Below are 24,250 nucleotides of genomic sequence, written 5' to 3' on the forward strand. Positions count from 1 at the left end.
CTTCAACCTGGGTGGGTATAATTTGTGGAACGTTCCAACAGGAATCTATTCCAAAAACATTGTAAATAACAAGGTTTCCAAAAAACAACGCATACAAAGTTGTATAGCGGCAGAATAAGATACCAGGTAGGGAGTGGTCTATTTCATTGCGTTTTTCACTCATCACGTTTATTCCGAAAAATGTCTCTCCTCACATGTCTGTTTGCCTATGGACAAACATTAAGAATAAGCTACGTGGTGAGTTGATGCCTATTCGGCAGCTAGTTAGCTAGGTTTGTATGCGTTGCTACTTTGTATGCATTGTTGGTTGGCAACCTTTTACTTTACGTTTTTTGGAACAGATTCCTGTTGGAACGTTCCACAAATTATACCCACCCCTTCAAGCCTGTCAACTCCCAAAATTAGGCTGGTGTAACCGATGTGAAATGGCTAGCTAGTTAGCCGGGTGCACGCTAATAGCGTTTCAAACGTCACTCGCTCTGAAACTTGGAGTAGTTGTTTCCCTTCCTCTGCATGGGTAACGCTGCTTCGAGGGTGGCTGTTGTCGATGTGTTCCTGGTTTGAGCCCAGGTAGGAGCGAGGAGAGGGACGGAAGCTATACTGTTACACTGGCAATACTAAAGTGCCTATAAGAACTTCCAATAGTCTAAGGTATATGAAATACAAATCGTATAGAGAGAAATAGTCCTATAATTCCTATAATAACTACAACCTAAAACTTCTTACCTGGGAATATTGAAGACTCATGTTAAAAGGAACCACCAGCTTTCATATGTTCCCATGTTCTGAGCAAGGCACTTAAACATTAGCTTTCTTACGTGGCACATATTGCACTTTTACTTTCTTCTCCAACACTTTGTTTTGCATTATTTAAACCAAATTGAACATGTTTCATTATTTATTTGAGGCTAAATTGATTTCATTGATATTGATATTAAGTTAAAATAAGTGTTCATTCAGCATTGTTGTAATTGTCATTATTACAAATAAATAAATAAAAAAAGTGGCTGATTAATCGGCATCGGCTTTTTTGGGCCCTCCAATAATCGGTACCGGTATCGGCGTTGAAAAATCATAATCGGTCGACCTCTACTTCAGAGGATCCGATGCAATTGGGAGGCACCAGACTTTCCGCTCTGGAGAGTCAGATGGTCTCCTGCGGCCGATACGGTACGCACCTTGCTTCCGGCCAACCTGCGGTGGGACAATGGACAGTTGGACATTCCTGCTTTCATAGACTCTGGGGCTACTGGCTGTTTTCTGGATCGCACATTAGCTCGCCCACAGAGGCTGCCACTCACTAAGCTGGACACTCCATTGTCGGTCACTGCGCTGGATGGTCAACCTCTAGGGTCTGGGAAGGTGAAGCAACTCACCATGCCTATTCAGCTACGAGTTCTGGATGACCATGTGGAGCTTATTCAGTTACATCTGGTGGACTCTCCTGAGCTTCCCCTGGTTCTTGGACATCCATGGCTTTCCACCTATAATCCTCAAATTGACTGGCCTTCGGGAAGCGTTCTGGGATGGAATCCTTCATGCCAGTTCACCTGCCAGCAGCTCTCTCCACACCTTTCCAGACCTGTTCGTCTGGAGACTTCTGCTCCTGTTCCGCTAGCTGGGAATGACAAGCCTGACCGTTACTGCGTACCTCGGGATTGCTGGGATTTGGGTCAGGTCTTCAGCAAACAAAGGGCCAGCAAACTACCTACTCACAGGCCCTACGATTGTGCCATCGACCTCCTGTCCGGTACCACTCCTTCGAGAGGAGGGCTGTATTCTCTCTCAGGTCCAGAGACTGCAGCCATGAACAGTTATATTGAGGAGGTGCTGGCGGCTGATTTTATTCGGCCATCCACTTCACCTGCAGGTGCGGGTTTTTGCTTTGTTAGGAAGAAGGATGGGGGATTACGTCTCTGTATTGATTACCGGGGTTTAAATAACATTACCATCAAGAACCGTTGACGGCGCCATTGACAATGCTCACCAAGGGCTCGGCTGGGCATGTATGCTGGACCCTTGCTGCAGAGAAGGCGTTCCAGGACCTGAAACGTTGGTTTTCTTCTGCACCCATTCTCGTTCATGTGGATCCTTCTCTTCCCTTCGTGATAGAGGTGTATGCCTCTGACATTGGCGTGGGGGCGGTTCTGTCTCAGCGCTCGGTGAAAGACCTAAAGCTTCATCCCTGTGCCGCCTTCTCTAGGCGTCTCACTCCAGAGGAGAGTAACTATGATGTCGGCAATCGGGAGCTTCTTGCAGTCAAACTGGCTTTGGAGGAGTGGCGGCACTGGTTGGAGGGCTCGGAACATCCCTTTACGGTTTGGACTGACCACAAGAACCTGGCCTCCATCCAGAAGACTAAATGCCTCAACCCCCGAAAGGCTAGTTGGGCTCTCTTCTTCACTTGGTTTAGATTCACGTTATCTTACCGTCCGGGGTCTAAGAACGTGAAGCCAGATGCCCTTTCTTGCCAGTTCCCTAGCTCCAGTGAGGATCGGCCGTTCGAACCCATCATCGCCAGGTCGCTCATCCCCGTGCCGGGGGGTCCTGGGGTATAGAGACTGTAGTGAGGGAGGTGCAAGGTAGGGAGGCAGTTCCAGACAGCTGTCCACCTAACATACTTTTTGTTCTTCAGTGGGCTCACTCGTCGCATCTCACCTCTCATCCGGGAGGGCAGTGAACGCTAGAGTTTTTTAGGAGGAGGTTTTGGTTGCCCTCGGTGAATGCAGATACTCGGACCTTTGTGGCTGCCTGTCCGACATGCGCCCGGAACAAGACTCCTAGTCAGCAGCCTCTGGGGCTTCTTCATCCGCTGCCAACACATTCAACCATGGTTCCATCTCTCTATGGATTTAATCACAGGCCTTCCATCCTCAGAGGGACACACGGTCATTCTGGTCATTGTGGACTGCTCTTCCAAGGAGGCACATTTCATTCTGCTCCCTAAACTCCCATCTGCCGTGAGACTGCTCAGCTAGTTTTCCGCCTTCACAGACTTCCTCTGGACATAGTCTCCGACCGGGGCCAGTTTGCCTCCAGATTTTGGAGGGCATTTTGTACTTTTCAGGGGTCATCAGCCAGTCTGTCCTCAGGTTATCACCCTCAGTCCAATGGTCAAACTGAGCGGGTGAACTAGGATCTGGAGACCACCTTACAGTGCTGTGTGTCCGCCAACCCCGTCATTTGGAGTCAGCACCTTCCCTGGGTGGAGTATGCACACAACACTCTCCAGTGTTCCTCCACTGGCCTGTCACCATTCCAGGTCAGGAGATTGAAGTGACGGTTCTGTCAGCTCAATGCCTCACCTCTCATTGCCGCTGGACCTGGAAGAGGGCTTGGTCAGTGCTCCTGAGGTCCTCAGCTCGGGTTCAACAACAGGCCAACCGTCATCGCCGCCCGAGTCTCCTCCTGCGTCCTAGCCAGATGGTCTGGTTGTCTACTAGGGATCTGCCTCTACGCATGGAAGCAAGGAAGTTGGCTCCCCGGTACGTTGAGCCATTCAAGGTTCTACAGCGCATCAATCAATAGCCTATCGCCTTCGTCTTCCCTGGTCCATGTGGGTTCATCCCACCTTCCACATCTCCAGACTCAAGCCTGTGGTGTACAGTCCTCTGGTTCTGGCCACTCGGCCTCCACCTCCGCCTCGCATGATAGCGGGACACCCAGCCTACACGGTGCGACGCATCCTCTCCAGTCGTCAGTTCCGGCGAGGGACTCAGTGTCCCGTGGACTGAGAGGGTTACGAGCCTGAGGAACGTTCCTGGGTTCCGGCCCGGGACATTTTGGACCCCGGACTCATTCGTCGACGTTCAGCTACCCCTGGTGGAACGTCAGGAGCCATTCCTTGAGGGGGTAGGGGGGGTCCTGTCACAGGTCAGGTTTTCTCCCTTGAGTGTACTACCTGAGGTTGCCACTGGAGAGCACCCTTGGGTTATATCTAGTATCCAGGTGACCCTGATTGGGCTTATTGGGATCACCTGCTGGATGACTATTTGGGTTCCTCTGTGGACTGGGCCAGTTGCTCAGGTCTCATGTTTTGTTCAGTGTTCTCGTGTGCCCTTGCTTTGATGTTTTGCTATGAAGACCTTAAGTAAATATTCTGGATGTAGCCTTACCTCTGCCTGCTGTGTTTCTCTGCGCCTGGGTCCGAGTTCGTACTAGCACCATTGTCACAATTATGTGACGATTAATAGGCAAACGGGTAGCCTACAGAATGTAGCCAATTGGAATATAATCAAATATGGGGCCTATTGCAACCATCGATTGCACTAGATTATCGCCACCTGATGTCTCAATAAACCATCAATACGCTCTAAATTCCCCCACACAGCTGATCTCAACTGTCACCATTATTGGTCACCTCATTACCGCTTCCTAAAATATGTCGGAATTACCGTAGTCCTGCTTGCAACCAAAGTCTTAAGATATGTTCGCCTCTGGTTGGTATTGTAATCGGAACAACTTAGACCTTTTTGAACAGACTAATGGCGTATTTAATTGTTTACCACAGCAAACCTACTGTGGAAATTTACCCAACATTTTGTATGAATGGAAACTCATGTTTGTGAGGCCTATTGTTATAATTGTTCCCTATTTCTGTTATCCAAAAGTGTCTGGTATGGTAATTTATTATCAAGATCGGGGGTAAAATATCCCTGGACTGTCCATATTTGAAATGTGTAAATATATCAAGCCAATCGGGGGATCGAGTTCTTTGTGCCAGAAGGGCGTGGGCCAGAATCGACACGATGGGCCTGTAACCGCTAGACCACCCCAGGCCATGATTGAACAAAATTTGAACCTTAGGATACACTTGACACTATGTCGCAGCCTAGTGGAGACCAATAACTGGTTGACATCCAGGTCTGTCTCTTAATTTCAGAGTCTGCCATTGTTCTGTTCTTACGTACCTCTCAGTCGTAGCTGGAACTCCTGCATCAGCTCTTCCTGCTGAGGTAACAGGGGGGCGGGGGGGCCGGGTGGCCCTTGAGGGCCTGGTGGTCCGGGGGGGCCCGGTAGACCATGCTACAGACAGAGACAAAAAAACAATTATGAAACCAGTCCTCGATGATCAGTCCTCAATGAGTTCAGACAAACGGGAATATCTAAAGGCGTCTACACCTAAAACTGATTGGCTACAGTTATTCTCGATGGATCATGATAAAAAGCAAGCAAGAGATGCTAGACTATAAATTGCCATCATCAAATCCAGATTAAATGCGGTATACCTAGCCACTCTTTTTTATTAAAATCATTGCCCATCATTTTGACAACTTGGTCGAATTGGCACCTGTTACAATTAAGCAATCTATCACTCCCACCATCTAACACGAAATAGCAGAGATGCCTTACTTCTTCCTGAGCGGGCGCCCTAAACTACCAATGCTCAGACCCCTCCTATCGCATGTGTATTTGAATTTGAACTAAGGTGAAACATAAGGATATCTACCTTGACTTACAATGAATGAAATGAACAACAAAGACACAGTGTATCTAATGTAGACCCATTCGCTCACCAGCATTCAGTTGTCTTCATTGAGAGTTTGTCCAAATCCTTGATATTGTGCAGTTGTAATACATATGTAATAATATGTACCTAGAGTGATTACATTGTACATACCTTAACTACCATGTAAATACATAGGTTTTTGGTAATTAAGTGCAGCCTCTCTTTCAATAGCTATGTTGTTATATAAACTAACCTGTATCCATCTTTTTAATGCTGCACACATGTACTGTATATTTATTTAGCTGTTAGCAATACACCTGCTGCTAATTGTAAATCCAGGGGAACCCACACATAGCCTAGGTGACTATACTGCTCAGTATTTATTCAACTGTGTTGACACTAGGGGCTCTATTCAATCCACATTGCTGAAGTTCAGCTTTACAGCGTGATTCAGATTTTAAGGCAATGGTCCCACTTTAGCGGAGACTGTATTCACGGTAAACACTGCATATGTCGGCTCAGTTATAAATTACCTTTATATTTTAAACACTTCAGCTACACAAATTGATTACCTGGTATGACTTTTGACGTGTTAGCCTAACATTAGCTTCTTTGAACCCATTTCACCTGTTTTCGCTTATGTTACCGTCATACCTGCTTAGCAGTATACTTATTTAAACTTATATAGATTAAACCTACAGTGCCTTCAGAAAGTATTCAAACCTTTGACTTTTTCCACATTTTGTTGTGTTACAGCCTGAAATTAAAATTGATTAAATTGAGATTTCGTGTCACTGGCATACACACAAAAATGTTTCGAAATTCTTACAAATTCAAGTAAAATGAAAAACTGAAATGTCAAATCAGTAACTATTCAACCCCTTTGTAATGACAAGCCTAAATAAGTGCAGGAGAAAAAAAAGCTTAACAAGTCACATAATAAGTAGCATGGACTTACTCTGTGTACAATAATAGTGTTTAACATGAATTTTGACTGATTACCTCATCTCTGTACCCCACATACAATTAATTATCTGTAAGGTCCCTCAGTCGAGCATTAAATGTCAAACACAGATTCAACCACAAAGACGAGGGAAATTTTCCATTGCCTCGTAAAGAACGGAACCTATCGGTGGATGGGTAAAAAAAAGGCAGACATTGAATATCCCTTTGAGCATGGTGACGTTATAAATTACGCTTTGGATGGTGTATCAATAAACCCAGTCACTACAAAGATATGTATGTCCTTCCTAACTCAGTTGCTAGAGAGGAGGGAAACCGCTCAGGGATTTCACCATGAGGCCGATGGTGACTTTAAAACAGCTACAGAGTTCAATGGCTGTGATATGAGAAAACTGAGGATGGATCAACAACATTGTAATTAATCCACAATACTAACCTAAATGACAGAGTGAAAAGAAGGAAGCCTGTACAGAATAAAAATATTCCAGAACATGCATCTTGTTTGCAATAAGGCATGAAAGTAAAACTGCAGAAGATGTAGCAAAGAAATGAACTTTACGTCCTGAATACATAGCTTTATTTTTATGGCAAATCCAACACAACACATCACTGAGTACAACTCTTCATATTTTAAAGCATGGTCATCAGCAAGGACTAGGGAGATTTTTAGGATAAAAAGAAACAGAATAGAGCTAAGCACAGGCTGAATCCTAAAGGAACAACTGGTTCAGTCTGCTTTCCAACAGACACTGGGAGACAAATTCACCTTTCAGCAGGACAGCAACCTAAAACACAAGGCCAAATATACACTAAAGTTGCTTACAAGACGACTATAGATGTTTCTGAGTGGCATAGTTACAGTTTTGACTTAAATCGGCTTGAAAATCTATGGCTGAAAATGGCTGTCTAGCAATGATCAACAACCAACTTGACAGAGCTTGAAGAATTGTAAAAATAATAATGAGCAAATATTGTACAATCCAGTTGTGCAAAGCTCTTAGTGACTAACCCAGAAAGACTGTCAGCTGTAATAGCTGCCAAAGGTGATTCTAACATGTATTGACTCAGGGGTGTGAATACTTATGTACATTTTATATTTCTGTATTTCATTTTTAATGGATTTGCTAACATTTCTAAAAACATGTTTTCACTTTGTCATTATGGGGTATTGCGTGTAAATAGGTGAAAAAAAAGATTTTATACATTTTGAATTCAGGCTGTAACACAACAAAATGTGGAATAAGTCAAGGTGTATGAATACTTTCTGAAGGCACTGTATATATACTGAACAAAAATATAAACGCAACATGTTGGGCCCATGTTTCAGGAACTGAAATAAAAGATCCCAGAAATGTTCCATACCCACAAAAAAAGTTTACATCCCCGTTTGTGAGCATTTCTTTGGCACGATAATCCATCCACCTGACAGGTGTGGCATATCAAGAAACTGATTAAACAGCATGATCATTCCACAGGTGCACCTTGTGCTAGGGACAATAAAAGGCCACTCTAAAATGTGCACTTTGTCACACAACACAATGCCACAGATGTCTCAAGTTTTGAGGGAGCATGCAATTGGCATGCTGACTGCAGGAATGTCCACCAGAGCTGTTGCCAGAGAATTTAATGTTTATTTCTCTACCATAAGCCTCCTCCAACGTCATTTTAGAGAATTTGGCAGTATGTCCTCACAACCGCAGACCACGTGTAATCACACCAGCCCAGGACCTCCACATCCGGCTTCTTCACCTGCGGGATCGTTTGAGACCAGCCACCCGGACAGCTGATGAAACTAAGGAGTTTTTCTGTCTGTAATAAAGTATTTTTGTGGGGTAAAACTCATTCTGATTGGCTGGGCCTGACTCCCCAGTGGGTGGGCTTATGCCCTCCCAGGCCCACCCATGGCTGCGCTGCTGTCCAGTCATGTGAAATCCATAGATTAGGGCCTAATTTATTTATTTAAATTGACCAATTTCCTTATATGAACTCTAACTCAGTAAAATCTTTGCATGTTGTGTTTCTATTTTTGTCAGTGCTTATATAAGCCAGAATGTGAATGTACCTGTGTTAGCTAGCTTGTACCTGTGTTAGCTAGGCTTGTATTAGCCTTCTGTGTAGATCTGTGTGGGTTTCCATTTGTATATCTACTCACCTTAGATGCCCTCTTTGGTGGCTTGGTCTTCTTGTTCTCTCCTTTGTTGGAGTTGTGTCTGAAGACGAGCCAGGAGTTACGAGGACTGACGATGGCCACATCTGAGGAGACAGTCTCCTGCAATTACAATGAGTTACTACTACCATGAATGTTGAAAAATATCCCCTTAAACCATACAGACTGTAACCACTTGGTCCTCACACTGAACAGCAATATCATAATATTTACCACAGCAATTATATCTGACTCACTACCTTATACCCATCATAACAGTCATTCATCAAGTCAGGCACATACTGCCATTTGGAGAGAAAAAAACATGTTTAATTGTTAATGTGCGATTATGTGTGTACATGTGAGAGACGTATTGGTAATGGTGTGTGTGAAAATAGAGACGTACCGGGCTCTCCGTACTGCCAGTGTTATTCTCTCCCTGGTTCTCCTGACTCTTCTCGCTCTGTGCAGCACAAAAAGTCACCAGCAGAACCATTAGGAGGGGCAGCAGCAGGAGCCCTCGTACCCTGCTTAAGGTGCCCCTGCCCTGGGCCGTCCGGGGCAGCATGATGGGGAGGGGCTGCAGGGCTGGTGGTGCTCCTTCCAGGGACACAGCTCTTCAGCTCGCCTGTCTTAGGCACCCATCCTACGGAGATGATAGATCCTCAATACAGTTGCTCTGCTTTGCTGCTGGTTAATGGTAGTAGGATTGTAGTCAAAGTGTAGAAGAATCACCGGCCTTCAGTTCTGTGGTGATTATTTTTTGGGGTTAAGTTGGCAGTATAGTTCCTCAGGTTAGTTTTCGAAGAGTTCCTTCTCCTGTGGAGGCCCCGTGATGCCACTATGTTGCGTTTTGTCTGTCTATGTCACTGTGCGTAGTAATACCAACCCATATGACGCTCTAATGTCTCTCCATGCCTCTTTATCTTCTTTGTTTCTCTCCGTTTCTGTTGATATAAATGTTTTGATTTCAGCGTGTCGAATACTTACTGCATATGTTGCATGCAAACTTGTTTGAGAAATTCAGTGTGTGTGGTATTGCCAATATGTGAGACATAAATACTGTGTGTGTGGCACAGGCAGGATTTCTGTCTTTGAATGTGTGTATGTGTGTAACAATTTTACTCTGTGTGTGGTATTGGCACAGTGGGTGGTATTAATTCTCTTCTTTTGCCCTCCTCTGTCTAGCCACTCTTTTTCCCTTACTCGTTCACTGCCCTGTACTCTCTCTCTCTTCTCTTGCTCCCTCTCACTGTCTGTCTTTCTCTCTTCGCTATAGCAGTTGTTCCTTTGGTTGTCGGTTTAATTAGGGTGTCCTGTTCCCAGATAGATTTCCAACTTGTCTTGACTTCAATCCATATTCCTTGGGCTCAACATGCTGCTCCAGTGTAATGGCTGTGTTTGGACTGGTTCTGTTTGTAGACCTTTCTCTCTCCCAAGCGATTTTTTTAATCTTTCTCTTGTTGTTCAAGACTCCTCCTCCTCCCTCCCTCCTTCTTAGTGGGCTCCTCCTTCACTCTCACTCTATCAGCCTCTTGATCTTGAGCTGTCACTCTTTCCAGCTGCAGCCCTGTTCCTCTTGTCTGCCCCGCGTCATTCTGTCTCTCTTTATCTAACTCCCTCCTCCCTGTGTTCTTTCCCTGTCTCTGTTCTTTGTTTGTGGTCTCTTTCATTCCCTCCCTCTCTGAATCATTTTCCATTCTCTGCTGCAAGTTCTCCAGTACTGACTTACATGGCTTCCCACATGTCATTATTTTTTGCTGGGTCCTAGTGCCAACAAGGTAGCCTTTACTCCTTGACCCTGACCCAAGGATGTGGAATTGAATGTATTATATCCTTAAGAGTCAGACAAATTATATACATTTTTATTATGGTGAACTTGGAGTTGTCAAAGTGTTAGAGTTCAGCCGAATCCACTTTATTGGTCTTATTCACAAATTTGCCTCGAGTTCAAAAGAAATCAAAATTTACAGACCACATTGACATAAATAACAACACACGGTTACACAGACCAATAGAGCCATTGACAACACAAGCTATAACATCTGGCGATATGGAGGATCAATGCAAAAGAGAGAAAGGGGGAGAGTAAGGGAGACAGAAGAAGAGGGAGAGACACACAGCAGAGATATGAGAGGGGTGTGGTCTAACATTGGTTCAATGTTGCCAAGATGATGACATTTGTCAGGAAAGTTGGTGCATGAGAGCGAGTATTCTCCAGATGATGAAATGTTATTTTGAAGTTGAGTGTAGCGTTTCAGTGGAATTGTATCTCCCAATGAGCCAATCTCTCTCGTGGCGGGGCGGGGGGGGGGGGGGGGGGGGGGGTTAATTTCTGGGGAGATGACCGGTTTCCATTTTTTGCTACTGCAGAAATGGCAGCTGCTGTACACTACAGGCGCAGATAGAACAAGGAGCTAATTATACAAATCTTTGCTACGGTATATCAAAAGTAATTCAAAAGTAATTCTCTGGTAAAAAATATTCGTCAGTCTTTCTTCTAAACTAAGCCAGAGGTGTTTATACAGATGTTTTTATACCGCCTACACTTCATGCTAGCTAGCTAGGCTAACATTTGCAAACCTAGCTAGCTAAATATTATAGCAAAAAAAGCTTAGATTGCTGCCAAAGCGCTTGCTAAGACTATGTATATAACGTACAGTGGGCTCCAAAATTACTGGCACCCCTGACTGGCAATGCACAAACAATACTTAAAAAAATATAAAAAATATAATTATAGAGATAAACTCAAAATACCAACATGTGAGAAATACTGTACTTTATTAATGTTTCAATGGAACCCACCAAAAACATACAATTATTTAATACATTTCACCAAAATCAAGGTTTCATAATTATTGGCACTCCTCATTTAGTACTTAGTGCAACCACCTCTGGCAAGGATAACTGCATGGTATTTTCCTGTAATGTTTGACAAGGTTAAGGAACACATTTGTAGGGATTTTGGACCATTCCTCTATGCAGATCCTTTCAAGATCCTTCACATTCTTGGGTTTGCGCTTATCAACTGCCCTCTTCAACTCAGCCCACAGGTTTTCGATTGGACGGAGGCCCGGCGTCTGAGACGGCCATGGCAGAACATTGATTTTGTTGTCACAGAACCATTTCTGTGTGCATCTTGAGGTATGTTTTGGGTCATTGTCTTGTTGGAAAGTCCATATACGGCCAAGTCCCAGCCTTCTGGCAGAGGCAACCAGATTGTCAGCCAAAATTGCCTGATACTTGGTGGAATTCTTTATGCCATCAATCTTAACCAGTACCTCTGGACCTCTGGAATTAAAACAACCCCAAAACATCACTAACCCACCACCATATTTCACCGTGAGTATGAGGTGCCTCTCCTTGTATGCATCTCTGTTTCGACGCCAAACATGCCGATGCTGTATCTGACCAAAACGTTCCATTCTGGTCTCATCTGACCAGAGGACCTTCTTCCAATCATAATTTAAATGACGTTTGGCAAACTCCAAGCACTTCCGTCTGTGTCTTGGGGTCATTAAGGGCTTTCTTCTGGCAACCCTTCCAAAGATCCTGTGGTTGTGGAGGTGGTGTCTGATGCTGCTTTTTTAAACCTGGCGACACCAAGGCCTGCAATTCTTTCACAGTGATTCTTTTGTTGCTTCTCTCACAATCCTCCTGTCACGCCCTGGCCATAGAGAGGGTTTTATTCTCTATTTTGGTTAGGCTAGGGTGTGACTAGGGTGGGCGTTCTATGTCCTTTTTTCTATGTTTTGTATTTCTTTGTTTTGGCCTGGTATGGCTCTCAATCAGAGACAGCTGTACATCGTTGTCGCTGATTGGGAGCCATACTTAGGTAGCCTGTTTTCCTTTGGGTTTTGTGGGTGGTTTTATTTCTGTTTAGTATTTCTTACCTGACAGAACTGTTTGGCTGGCGTCTTTTGTTTCTCTGTTTATTGTGGTCTCAGTATAATAAATTCATGATGAGCAGTAACCACGCTGCGCCTTGGTCTACTCCATTTGACAGCCATTACACCTCCTCCCTATCCTGGGGGGCAAAATGCATTTACGTCCTCTACCCGTGAGGTTTTCAACTGTTCCATATCTTTTGAATGTTTTAATAATTGCCCTGACAGTGCTCAGTGGTATATTCAATTGTTTGTGGATCTTCTTGTAGCCATTACCAGATTTATGAAGGTCTACGACCATCTGTCCCTTTTGAACTGCCAGTTCTTTTCTTTTCTTCATGGTGTTGGATGACAAAGGGATATTGCATGCGTGTTACCTCATTTTTATACCCTAGTGAAAAAGGAAGTGATGTAATGGCTCTATATAGTTCCTTAACACGTAGATAAATCAGGAATTAAATTCCAATTATTTAAGTTTCATTTTGGTAGATGTTACTTACAATAATATTTAAGGGTGCCATTAATTGTGAAACGTTGATTTGGAGGACAATGATTTTTAATTAAATTAATAAATGATTTTGTTGGGTTCCATTGAAACATTACAAAGTACAGTATCATTCACATGTTGGTATTTTTAGTTTATCTCTATAATTGTATTGTTTATATTTTTTAAAGTATTTTTTGTGCATTGCCAGTCAGGGGTGCCAGTAATTTTGGAGCCCAATGTATATACAATCAAACAAATATGTGTTATTTCAAAATAATAACAGTAAACATAATCCCAGTCAACATGGTGGGCTCGGGCCTATTCTGTTTGAGAATCGGGGGACTCGGCATCGACTCGGACTCGGGGAGGGCTTCATGTGGGCCAAGCTCTTCCTAAGTCCGGCAGAATCATATTACTCTGGGTTCCTGCTAATAGCACTCTGGCCACGTCCAATTTTTTAAGGAGTAGACTAGGGCCCTTTTAGGTTCATATTCGGCAGGTGACGGAACAATAAAAAACAAAGACCTAATAATAATCTCAACTGCAAATAGGCTAATCGAATTTGCTCAATCATTTACGAGCTAAAATTCAGTCAATTAGGCTAGTAGATTTAATTTTTTTTATTTCACCTTTATTTAACCAGGTAGGCTAGTTGAGCACAAGTTCTCATTTACAACTGCGACCTGGCCAAGATAAAGTGATAGATGTGCAGAGGATGAATGTGCAAGTAGAGATACTGGGGTGCAAAGGAGAAAAAAATTAACAGTATGGGGATGAGGTAGTTGCAATTTACAGATGGGCTATGTACAGGTGCAGTGATCGGTAAGCTGCTCTGATAGCTGGTGCTTAAAGTTAGTGAGGGAGACATGAGTCTCCAGCTTCAGTGATTTTTGCAATTTGTTCCAGTCATTGGCAGCAGAGAACTGGAAGGAAAGGTGGCCAAAATAGGAATTGGCTTTGGGGGTGACCAGTGAAATATACCTGCTGGAGCGAGTGCTACGGGTGGGTTCTGCTATGGTGACCAGTGAGCTGAGGTAAGGCGGGGCTTTACCTAGCAAAGACTTACAGATTACCTGGAGCCAGTGGGTTTGGCGACGAATATGAAGTGAGGGCCAGCCAACGAGAGCATACAGGTCGCAGTGGTGGGTAGTATATGAGGCTTTGGTGACAAAACAGATGGCAATGTTATAGACTGCATCCAATTTGCTGTGTAGAGTGTTGGAGGCTATTTTGTAAATTACATCGCCGAAGTCAAGGATCGGTAGGATAGTCAGTTTTACGAGGGTATGTTTGGCAGCATGAGTGAAAGATGCTTTGTTGTGAAATAGGAAGACGATTCTAGATTTAATTTTGGATTGGAGATGCTTAATGTGAGTCTGGAAGGAGAGTTTACAGTCTAACCAGACACCTAGATATTTGCAGATGTCCACATATTCTAAGTCAGAACCGTCCAGAGTAGTGATGCTAGTCGGGCGGGCGGGTGCAGGCAGTGATCGGTTGAAGAGCATGCATTTAGTTTTACTTGCATTTAAGAGCAGTTGGACGCCACGGAAGGAGAGTTGTATGGCATTGAAGCTCGTCTGGAGGTTAGTTAACACAGTGTCCAAAGAAGGGCCAAAAGTATACAGAATGGTATCGTCTGCGTAGAGGTGGATCAGAGAATCACCAGCAGCAAGAGTGACATCATTGATGTATACAGAGAAAAGAGTCGGCCCGAGAATTGAACCCTGTGGCACCCCCATAGAGACTGCCAGAGGTCCAGACAACAGGCCCTCCGATTTGACACACTGAACTCTGTCTGAGAAGTAGTTGGTGAACCAGGCGAGGCAGTCATTTGAGAAACCAAGGCTGTTGAGTCTGCCGATAAGAATGTGGTGATTGACAGAGTCGAAAGCCTTGGCCAGGTCTATGAATACAGCTGCACAGTATTGTCTCTTATCGATCGAGGTTATGATATCGTTTAGGACCTTGAGCGTGGCTGAGGTGCACCCATGACCAGCTCGGAAACCAGATTGCATAGCGGAGAAGGTATGGTGGGATTCGAAATGGTCGGTGATCTGTTTGTTAACTTGGCTTTGTTAGTACACAATTATTGTCTAGGCTGTAAACTGCAGTAATGTAGGCTAATTTGAATAACCACTCAAACATCCTTTTGAATGCATGTTTCATGCCAAAATTAAGCTCTGATTAGACAACCATTTGGATCAGTTATGGGTTTATTCTCGACTGAGGAGTATCAATCTGGTTTCCGAGCTGGTCATGGGTGCACCTAAACAGTCCTAAACGATATCATAACCTCCATCGATCATAACCTCCAGGAAAATACAAATTTAGAGAATCTCTGTTGCTATAAATGAATTCGATTTTACTACAGATTTCTTTAGGGGGAACCCCACTCATATTAATTATATTAATTTCGGACCTGCTGCCAATCCTGGATTCTATATAGCCTAATGGGCTCAACAATGTTTTTTAATATACTGGTGGCCACATTAATTATAGTACGATTTGATGATCCACGACAGACAGCACATCTCAGTGTCATATGTGGCCTATTTTCCTATGGTATCTGTAAACGCCAATACATCCTGACAAAATACACCATATGAGTGGACTAATGTAACTTTCTGGACCTTGTAAACAGTCGAGAATAAACCCATAACTGATTGTATAATCAGAGCTTAATTTTGGCATGAAACATGCATTCAAAAGGATGTTTGAGCGGTTATTCAAATTAGCCTACATTACTGCAGTTTACAGCCTAGACAATAATTGTGTACTAACAATAATCAATTCCTCATTGCTGTAGCTTAGGTAGAATCATTTTCTTCTAAACAAAACTAGGGCTAATCAATAGTGGAGCTTTTTGCATATTCCTCAGAGGAACGCATGGCCTATATCTGCCATTTCATAATCTGTTAACTTTCTTGCACTATTGCAGGTAAATATTTATAGCCCTAATATTTAGCTAATGAATGGCCTAATATCTAGCTTTTATTTAGCGTTTTACTTTGGCTCCATATCTCTATAGCCTCTCTCTTTCAGCTGTTCCTGTGCGTAATAGTCTACGCAATGCCAGTGTTATTATTCTCTTCTTGTGAAATCACAGGAAAAGCTATAGCTATAAAAGCTATGGGACATTTATTTGTAGAATTTGTTATACTAGTCCTAATAGCCTATTCGAGGAGAGAAGCAGGCTTTCTCTTGCAATTTCTGAATGTAAAATAGGCCTACAGAGTCAAAATGTAAGCCGAGATCTACCGCAAAGATTGTTTTAAAACATGACTTAAAAAACGTAAGCCTATGCAAGATTAACCAATTAAAAACAGTTCTGTTGCAATGCAATTTGTGCAGTAGGGTATAGGCCCAATACATTATCACTGCATATTAGCTATGCTTGAATTGGCTATGCTTAAATTGCCCTGCCAATGTCGTTCTTCTCATACCATTTTGAAATTATATTCTGCGCCTCACTTTCCACTGGTTGTTGTGAGAATCAGTCAGTTGGTTAACAGTCATGGTCAGCCAAAGAAGTTACCAAAAAGTTCAAAACAGGTCATTGTAGCTATCGTGTTTGTAGTAGTGCATTTTGTCACAGTTGCTACTTGTGACATTGTAGCTAGCTTAATTTCTGGATTGTTCATGGCTGTTGTCAAATTTTCACTGTCAACGTCAGCTAATGTTAATGTTAGCTAGCTAGCTATCTTAGCTAACTGTTAGAGTAGGTAAGTGAATATATTTACGATCTAGCCATTAGGCAGCAAATTGAGCTACCTAGTGTTTTTGTTTGTTAAACATCGGTAATATAGCTAAGACTAGGCAAGACAGTAGCCGGTTGACATACTGTAGCTAGCTAACATTAGTTAGCTAAGAGTCACAGTTAGCTATACTAGCTAGCGAACGTTAAGCTAGCTCTGTCCAGTGAGTCACAAAAGACTTGTGCGTAGTGATGAGTCGTTCACAAATAAACAGTTATTTTTTTGAACAGATCTTTTGGTGAACATCGGGAACCGAATCACATTGGTGAAAGCTCTCCATAGTCAATGTGAGCAAGACATTTAAACAGGTCAACATTCACACGGATTAGCAGGACATGTACTCAGAGCATGTGCAGACCAACTGGGAAGTGTCTTCACTGACATTTTCAACCCCTCCCTGACCAAGTCTGTAATACCTACATGTTTCAAGCAGACCACCATAGTCCCTGTGCCCAAGAAAGCTAAGGTAACCTGCCTAAATGACTACCGCCGTAGCACCTTTCAAAGCCATGAAGTGCTTTGAAAGGCTGGTCATGGCTCACATCAACACAATCATCCCGGAAACCCTAGACCCACTCCAATTCGCGTACCACCCCAACAGATCCACAGATGACGCAATCTCAATTGCATTCCACACTGCCCTTTCCCATCTGGACAAAAGGAGCACCTATGTGAGAATGCTGTTCATTGACTACAGCTCAGCATTCAACACCATAGTGCCCACAAAGCTCATCACTAAGCTAAGGACCCTGGAACTAAACACCTCCCTCTGCAACTGGATCCTGGACTTCCTGACAGGCCGCCCCCAGGTGGTAAGGGTAGGCAACAACACATCTGCCACGCTCATCCTCAACATGGAGGTCCCTCAGGGGTGCGTGCTTAGTCCCCTCCTGTACTCCCTGTTCACCCACGACTACGTGGCCAAGCACGACTCCAACAAGGTGGTAGGCCTGATCACTGACAACAATGAGACAGGCTATAGGGAGAAGGTCAAATAACTGGCAGTGTGGTGCCAGGAGAACAACCGCTCCCTCAACCTGAGCAAGACAAAGATGATCGTGGACTATAGGAAAAGGAGGGCTGAACACGCCCTCATTCACATCGAAGGGGCTGTAGTGGAGCAGGCTGAGTGTTTCAAGTTCCTTGGTGTCCACATCACCAACAAACTATCATGGTCCAAACACACCAAGAAAGTCGTGAAGAGGGCATGACAAAGCCTTTTCCCCCTCAGGAGACTGAAAAGATTTGGCATGGGTCCCCAGATCCAATCGAAAGCATCCTGACCGGTTGCATCACCGCCTGGTATGGCAACTGCTCGGCATCCGACCATGAGGCGCTACAGAGGGTAGTGCGTACGGCCCAGTACATCACTGGGGCCAAGCTTCCTGCCATCCAGGACCTGTATACTAGGCAGTGTCAGAGGAAGGCCCCAAAAATTGTCAAAGACTCCAGTCACCCAAGTCATAGACTCTTCTCCCTGCTGCCGCAAGTCTAGGTCCAAAAGGTTTCTTACAGCTTCTACCTCCAAGCCATAAGACTGTTGAACAATGAATCAATTGGCCATTTTTGCATTGACCCCCCCCCCCCTTTGTTTTACACTGCTGCTACTCGCTGTATATTATCTATGCATAGTCACTCTACCCCTACCTACATGTACAAATTACCTCAACTAACCTGTACCCCCTTACATTGACACGGTACCGGTAGCCACTGTATATAGCCTTATAATTTTTACTTTGGTTTATTTAGTAAATATTTTCTTGAAACTGCGTTATTAGTTAAGGGCTTGGAAGCAAGCATTTCACTGTAAGGTTTACACCTGTTGTATTCGGTGCATGTGACAAATAAAATTTGATTTGAAGTAACAAAAATAACTGTCAAAGAGGGGAAATTGTCAGTGAAAAGTTTTGCAAGCCATCTAATAATTTTTCTGGTAAAAATGTATTTGAATGCGCATTTCACGATCTGACATAATGGTAGCCTACCTTCTGGGCTTTATATTGGAGATTTGCAATTAATCCATGGTTCAAGGTAGATTTTTAAGCATTTTGATCTAAGAGCTGAAGAACAGCCCTTAGCCGTGGCCATATTCCACACCCCCTCGTGCGTTATTTCTTAAATATAACACACAGTGCTTTGAATAAACTATTGAGAATTACAATGGATGACAATTGGATGGATGTTAGGATGTTTTTTAAGGTAAAAAAAACCTAGGAATTACATATCAGTTCTAACAATCGATAGTAGATTTGTACAGCATCTGAATATATACACTACCGGTCAAAAGTTTTAGAACACCCACCCATTCAAGGGTTTTTCTTTATTTTTACTATTTTCTATATTGTAGAATAATAGTGAAGACATCAAAAATGTGAAATAACACATGGAATCACCAAAAAAGTGTTAAACAAATCAAAATATATTTTATATTTGAGATTCTTCAAATAGCCACCCATTGCCTTAATGACAGCTTTGCACACTCTTGGCATTCTCTCAACCAGCTTCACCTGGAATGCTTTTCCAACAGTCTTGAAGGAGTTCCCACATATGCTGAGCACTTGTTGGCTGCTTTTCTTTCACTCTGCAGTCCGACTCATCCCAAACCATCTCAATTTGGTTGAGGTCAGGGGATTGTGGAGGCCAGGTCATCTGATGCAGCACTCCATCACTCTCCTTCTTGGTCAAATAGCCCTTACACAGCCTGGAGGTGTGGTGGGTCATTGTCCTGTTGAAAAACAAATGATAGTCCCACTAAGCCCAAACCAGATGGGATGGCGTATTGCTGCAGAATACTGTGGTAGCCATGCTGGTTAAGTGTGCCTTGAATTCTAAATAAATCACAGACAGTGTCACCAGCAAAGCACCCCCACATCATAACACCTCCTCCTCCATGCTTTATGGTGGGAAACAAACATGCGAAGATCATCCGTTCACCCACGCTGCATCTCACTAAGACACAAATATCTCCAATTTCGACTCCAGACCAAAGGACACATTTCCACGGTTTAATGGCCATTCCTCTGGTTCTTGGCCCAAACTAGTATCTTATTATTATTAGTGTCATTTAGTAGTGTTTTCTTTGCAGAAATTCGACCATGAAGACCTTATTCACACAATCTCCTCTGAACAGTTAACGTTGAGATGTGTCTGTTACTTGAACTCTGGGAAGCATTTATTTGGGCTGCAATTTCTGAGGATGGTAACTCTAATGAACGTATCCTCTCCAGCAGAGGTAACTCTGGGTCTTCCATTCCTGTGGAGCTCCTCATGAGAGCCAGTTTCATCATAGCGCTTGATGGTTCTGGTGACTGCATTTGAAGAAACTTTCAAAGTTCTTGAAATTGTCCATATTGACTGACCTTCATGTCTTAAAGTTAGGATGGACTGTCATTTCCCTTTGATTATTTGAGCTGTTCTTGCCATAATATGGACTTGGTCTTTTAACAAATAGTGCTATCTTTGGAATCTGGGATCATCAGTGACTGAAAGGAAATTTGTGATATTTTTAATAGGCAATTTATTTCTGCTAGTTTTCTTTTTGAAAGAGAAAATGGCCAACATGATCCTGAATGGTCTATTGTTTCAGCCCCTCGGCCTTCAGCTGATGTGGAAAACAGTAAGCCGGTTTTTAATTTCCAAAAAGTCACAGAAGATGAGGTCTTATCTGCACTAGCTGCTATAGATTCTAAGAAATTGTTAGGCGCTGACAATCTGGAGCCATATTTACTCAAGTGTGCAGCACCTATCATTGCTAGTGCAGTGACGTACATCTTCAATCAAACATTAGTCGTAGGAAACATTCCTGAAGCTTGGAAAACAGATTTTGTTTTACCACTTGTCAAGGGAGGTGATGGTTGTGAATTGGATAATTATCGGCCCATCTCTAAGCTCTCCTGTTTGGCTGAAATTCTTGAGTCATTGGTGAATAGGCAACTACAATCATTTTTAACTGTTAACAATATTCTTTCTAGCAATCAATCTGGCTTCAGACCCAAACACAGCACCCCAAAGGCCACTGTACGTGTTGTAAATTATATTACTAATGCCCTAGATAATAGAAAGTACTGTGCCGCCTTGTTCATAGATTTGTCTAAAGCTTTTGACACTGTAGACCATGCGATACTTTTGGGTCAGCTGTCGTAATAGGACTGCGATCGGATGCCTGTCATTGGTTTCATGACTATCAAAAGCATAGAAGTCAGGCTGTTAGAGTCGACGGCATCCAGTCGGAGCCATTGGAGTTGGTTAAAGGGGTCCCACAAGGTTCTATACTTGGTCCAGTACTGTTCACTCTCTACATAAACAATATCAGTGATGATGTAAGAAAGTGTAAAATTCATCTATATGCTGGTGACACTGTCATGTACTCTATTGTTTCAAAGACTGACCAAGCATTATCACAGTTGGAGACAGATTTTAAGATTTTACAAGGGTCTTTTTTTACAGCTGAAACTTGTTTTAAATGCAAAGAAAACATATTTTATGATTTTTAATAGGTCCAAAAAAGTTGGTTGAAAATACACTTGTACTTACGAGCTTAGATGGCTCTCGTACTAATCAAATCAAATCAAAGTTTATTTGTCACGTGCGCCGAATACAACAGGTGTAGACCTTACAGTGAAATGCTTACTTACAGGTTCTAACCAATAGTGCGAAAAAAAGGTATGCGTGTGTGTTTGTGTGTGTAGGTAGGTAAAGAAATAAAACAACAGTAAAAAGACATTTGAAAATAAGAGTAGCAAGGCTATATACAGACACCGGTTAGTCAGGCTTATTGAGGTAGTATGTACATGTAGGTATGGTTAAAGTGACTATGCATATATGATGAACAGAGAGTAGCAGTAGCGTAAAAAGAGGGGTTGGCGGGTGGTGGGACACAACGCAGATAGTCTGGTTAGCCAATGTGCGGGAGCACTGGTTGGTCGAGCCAATTGAGGTAGTATGTACATGAATGTATAATTAAAGTGACTATGCATATAAGATAAACAGAGAGTAGCGGGGGGGGGGGGGGGGGGGGGGAGGGCACACAATGCAAATAGTCCAGGTAACCATTTGGTTACCTGTTCAGGAGTCTTATGGCTTGGGGGTAAAAACTGTTGAGAAGCCTTTTTGTCCTAGACTTGGCACTCCGGTACCGCTTGCCATGCGGTAGTAGAGAGAACAGTCTATGACTGGGGTGGCTGGGGTCTTTGACAATTTTCAGGGCCTTCCTCTGACACCGCCTGGTGTAGAGGTCCTGGATGGCAGGCAGATTTGCCCCAGTGATGTACTGGGCCGTACGCACTACCTTGCGGTCGGAGGCCGAGCAATTGCTGTACCAGGCAGTGATGCAACCGGTCAGGATGCTCTCGACGTTGCAGCTGTAGAACCTTTTGAGGATCTCAGGACCCATGCCAAATCTTTTTAGTTTCCTGAGGGGGAATAGGCTTTGTTGTGTCACTGGGCAGCTCGCGGCTGTGCTTCCCTTTGTAGTCTGTAATAGTTTGCAAGCCCTGCCATATCCGACGAGCGTATGATTCAATCTTAGCCCTGTATTGACGCGTATTGACGCGTATTGACGGAATTTCTTGTAAGCTTCCGGGTTAGAGTCCCACACCTTGAAAGCTGCAGCTCTACCCTTTAGCTCAGTGCGAATGTTGCCTATAATCTATGGCTTCTGGTTGGGGTATGTACGTACAGTCACTGTGGGGACGACGTCCTCAATGCACTTATTGATAAAGCCAGTGACTGATGTGGTGTATTCCTTAATGTCATCGGAAGAATCCCGGAACATGTTCCAGTTTGTGATAGCAAAACAGTCCTGTAGTTTAGCATCTGCTTCATCTGACCATTTTTTTATAGACCAAGTCACTGGTGCTTCCTGCTTAAATTTTAGCTTGTAAGCAGGAATCAGGAGGATAGAGTTGTGGTCGGATTTACCAAATGGAGGGCGAGGGAGAGTGCTTTGTACGCGTCTCTGTGTGTGGAGTTCAGGTGATCTATAATTTTTTTCCCTCTGGTTAACATGTTGATAGAGATTTGGTAGAACTGATTTAAGTTTCCCTGCATTAAAGTCTCCAGCCAGGTCTCTGCATATAAAACTGTCTTTTAAAATGCATGTTAACAAACTTTGTAAATGGCTAAAAATCTATTTCTGTAGGAACAGGACATGTTTGTCCTCTAAAAATAGAAAACAAATTGTGCAAGCAACATTTATGTCTGTTATAGATCATGGGGATATTATTTACATGCTTGCTACGGCATCCACACTTAAACTGCTACTTATCATTGCTCACTTAGGTTTATTACGGGTTGCTAGTTACAGAACTGACCACTGTGTTTCGTATCAAAATGTGGGTTGGACTTCGCTGTCCATGAGGCGAGAACAACATGCTCTCGTGTTTGTCTAAAAAGCACTTCTGAATAAACTACCTTCTTATTTATCATCACTCATCAACATTATAATTATAATTCATAAAACCAGGTCTCAAGCATGGATTACACTTGAGGCCCCTGCGATCTCCACAGAGTTGGGTATGGCTGCCTTTTCCTGTTACGCTCCTTGTTTATGGAATAGCCTGCAGACTAAACTTGAGACTCTTGTTCCCCTTGCCCATTTTAAACATTTATTGGAGGATTTTTATTTTTGTATTGCTTGTAACTGCTTCGGGTTATGCAAGTTCTTGTCCTGTTAGGGGAATAACCTGTGTGTAAATGTAACAATCTACTGCTGTATTTTGTTTTATCTGTGATCGTTTTGTTTGTCTTGTGTAATTTCTTAATAATCATTGTACCTAAACTGTATGTGTAAACATGTATACGCAGGGCCCAGCTGTAAAAGAGACCTTGGTCTGTCTGTGTTCCTTGTTGAAATAAAGGTATAATATACCCCCCCCCCCCCCCTACCTTGTCACAACACAACTGATTGGCTCAAACGCATTAAGAAGGAAATAAATTCCACAAATTAATAATTTAAATGCATTCCAGGTGACTACCTCATGAAGCTGTTTGAGAGAATATCACGAGTGTGCAAAGCTGTCATCAAGGCAAAGGGTGGCTATTTGAAGGCTATTTTGATGTGTTTAACACTTGTGTGCTTACTACATGATTCCATGTGTTATTTCATAGTTTTAATGTCTTCGCTATTATTCTACAATGTAGAAAAAGTAAAAAATACATTTAAAAAAACCTTGAACTAATGAGTCAAATGATCAAATTTTTATTCATTATTACAGGAAAATAAACTCACAACAAGATCATGATTTACAAGGCAATGGCGAGCCAATTACAGGAAATAGCTAACGGTTGTGAGTGTGACTAAATAAATGCAGGGCATTCTACTTGAGAATGTTTTATTTATTTAGACATAACGTTATATAACGTTATATCCTAATTTAACTTTGGTGCAGGTAATGTTGTTCTTCACATTACCGTCTCTGGTAAACACATACTCTATCAAATAAAATCTAAGTTTATTTGTCACATGCACAGGATACAGAAGGTGTAAATGGTATAGTGAAATGGTTACTTGCATAGTGGATTATTTTGTTTAGACGTGTAGCTAGCTAGCTGACCAGGTAG

The 24,250-nt window shown here is 43.0% G+C and overlaps 1 protein-coding gene across 1 annotated transcript in view; it reads right to left on the reverse strand.

The window, feature by feature from the left end:
- si:ch1073-184j22.1 (erythroferrone) overlaps positions 1 to 10,242 on the reverse strand; it is a 30,263-nt gene extending 20,021 nt beyond the window's left edge. The window contains exons 1-3 of the mRNA XM_014139157.3: positions 8,965 to 10,242; positions 8,565 to 8,681; positions 4,911 to 5,025 (exon numbers count right to left, since the gene is read on the reverse strand). Of these exons, the coding sequence (XP_013994632.3) occupies positions 4,911 to 5,025; positions 8,565 to 8,681; positions 8,965 to 9,126 (394 nt within the window). The 5' untranslated portion in view covers positions 9,127 to 10,242. The remainder of the gene's footprint in view (positions 1 to 4,910; positions 5,026 to 8,564; positions 8,682 to 8,964) is intronic.
- Positions 10,243 to 24,250: the final 14,008 nt, after the last annotated feature.

Source organism: Salmo salar, chromosome 14, assembly GCF_965601325.2.
Source record: "Salmo salar chromosome 14, fSalSal1, whole genome shotgun sequence".
In the NCBI taxonomy this organism is placed as follows: Eukaryota; Metazoa; Chordata; class Actinopteri; order Salmoniformes; family Salmonidae; genus Salmo; species Salmo salar.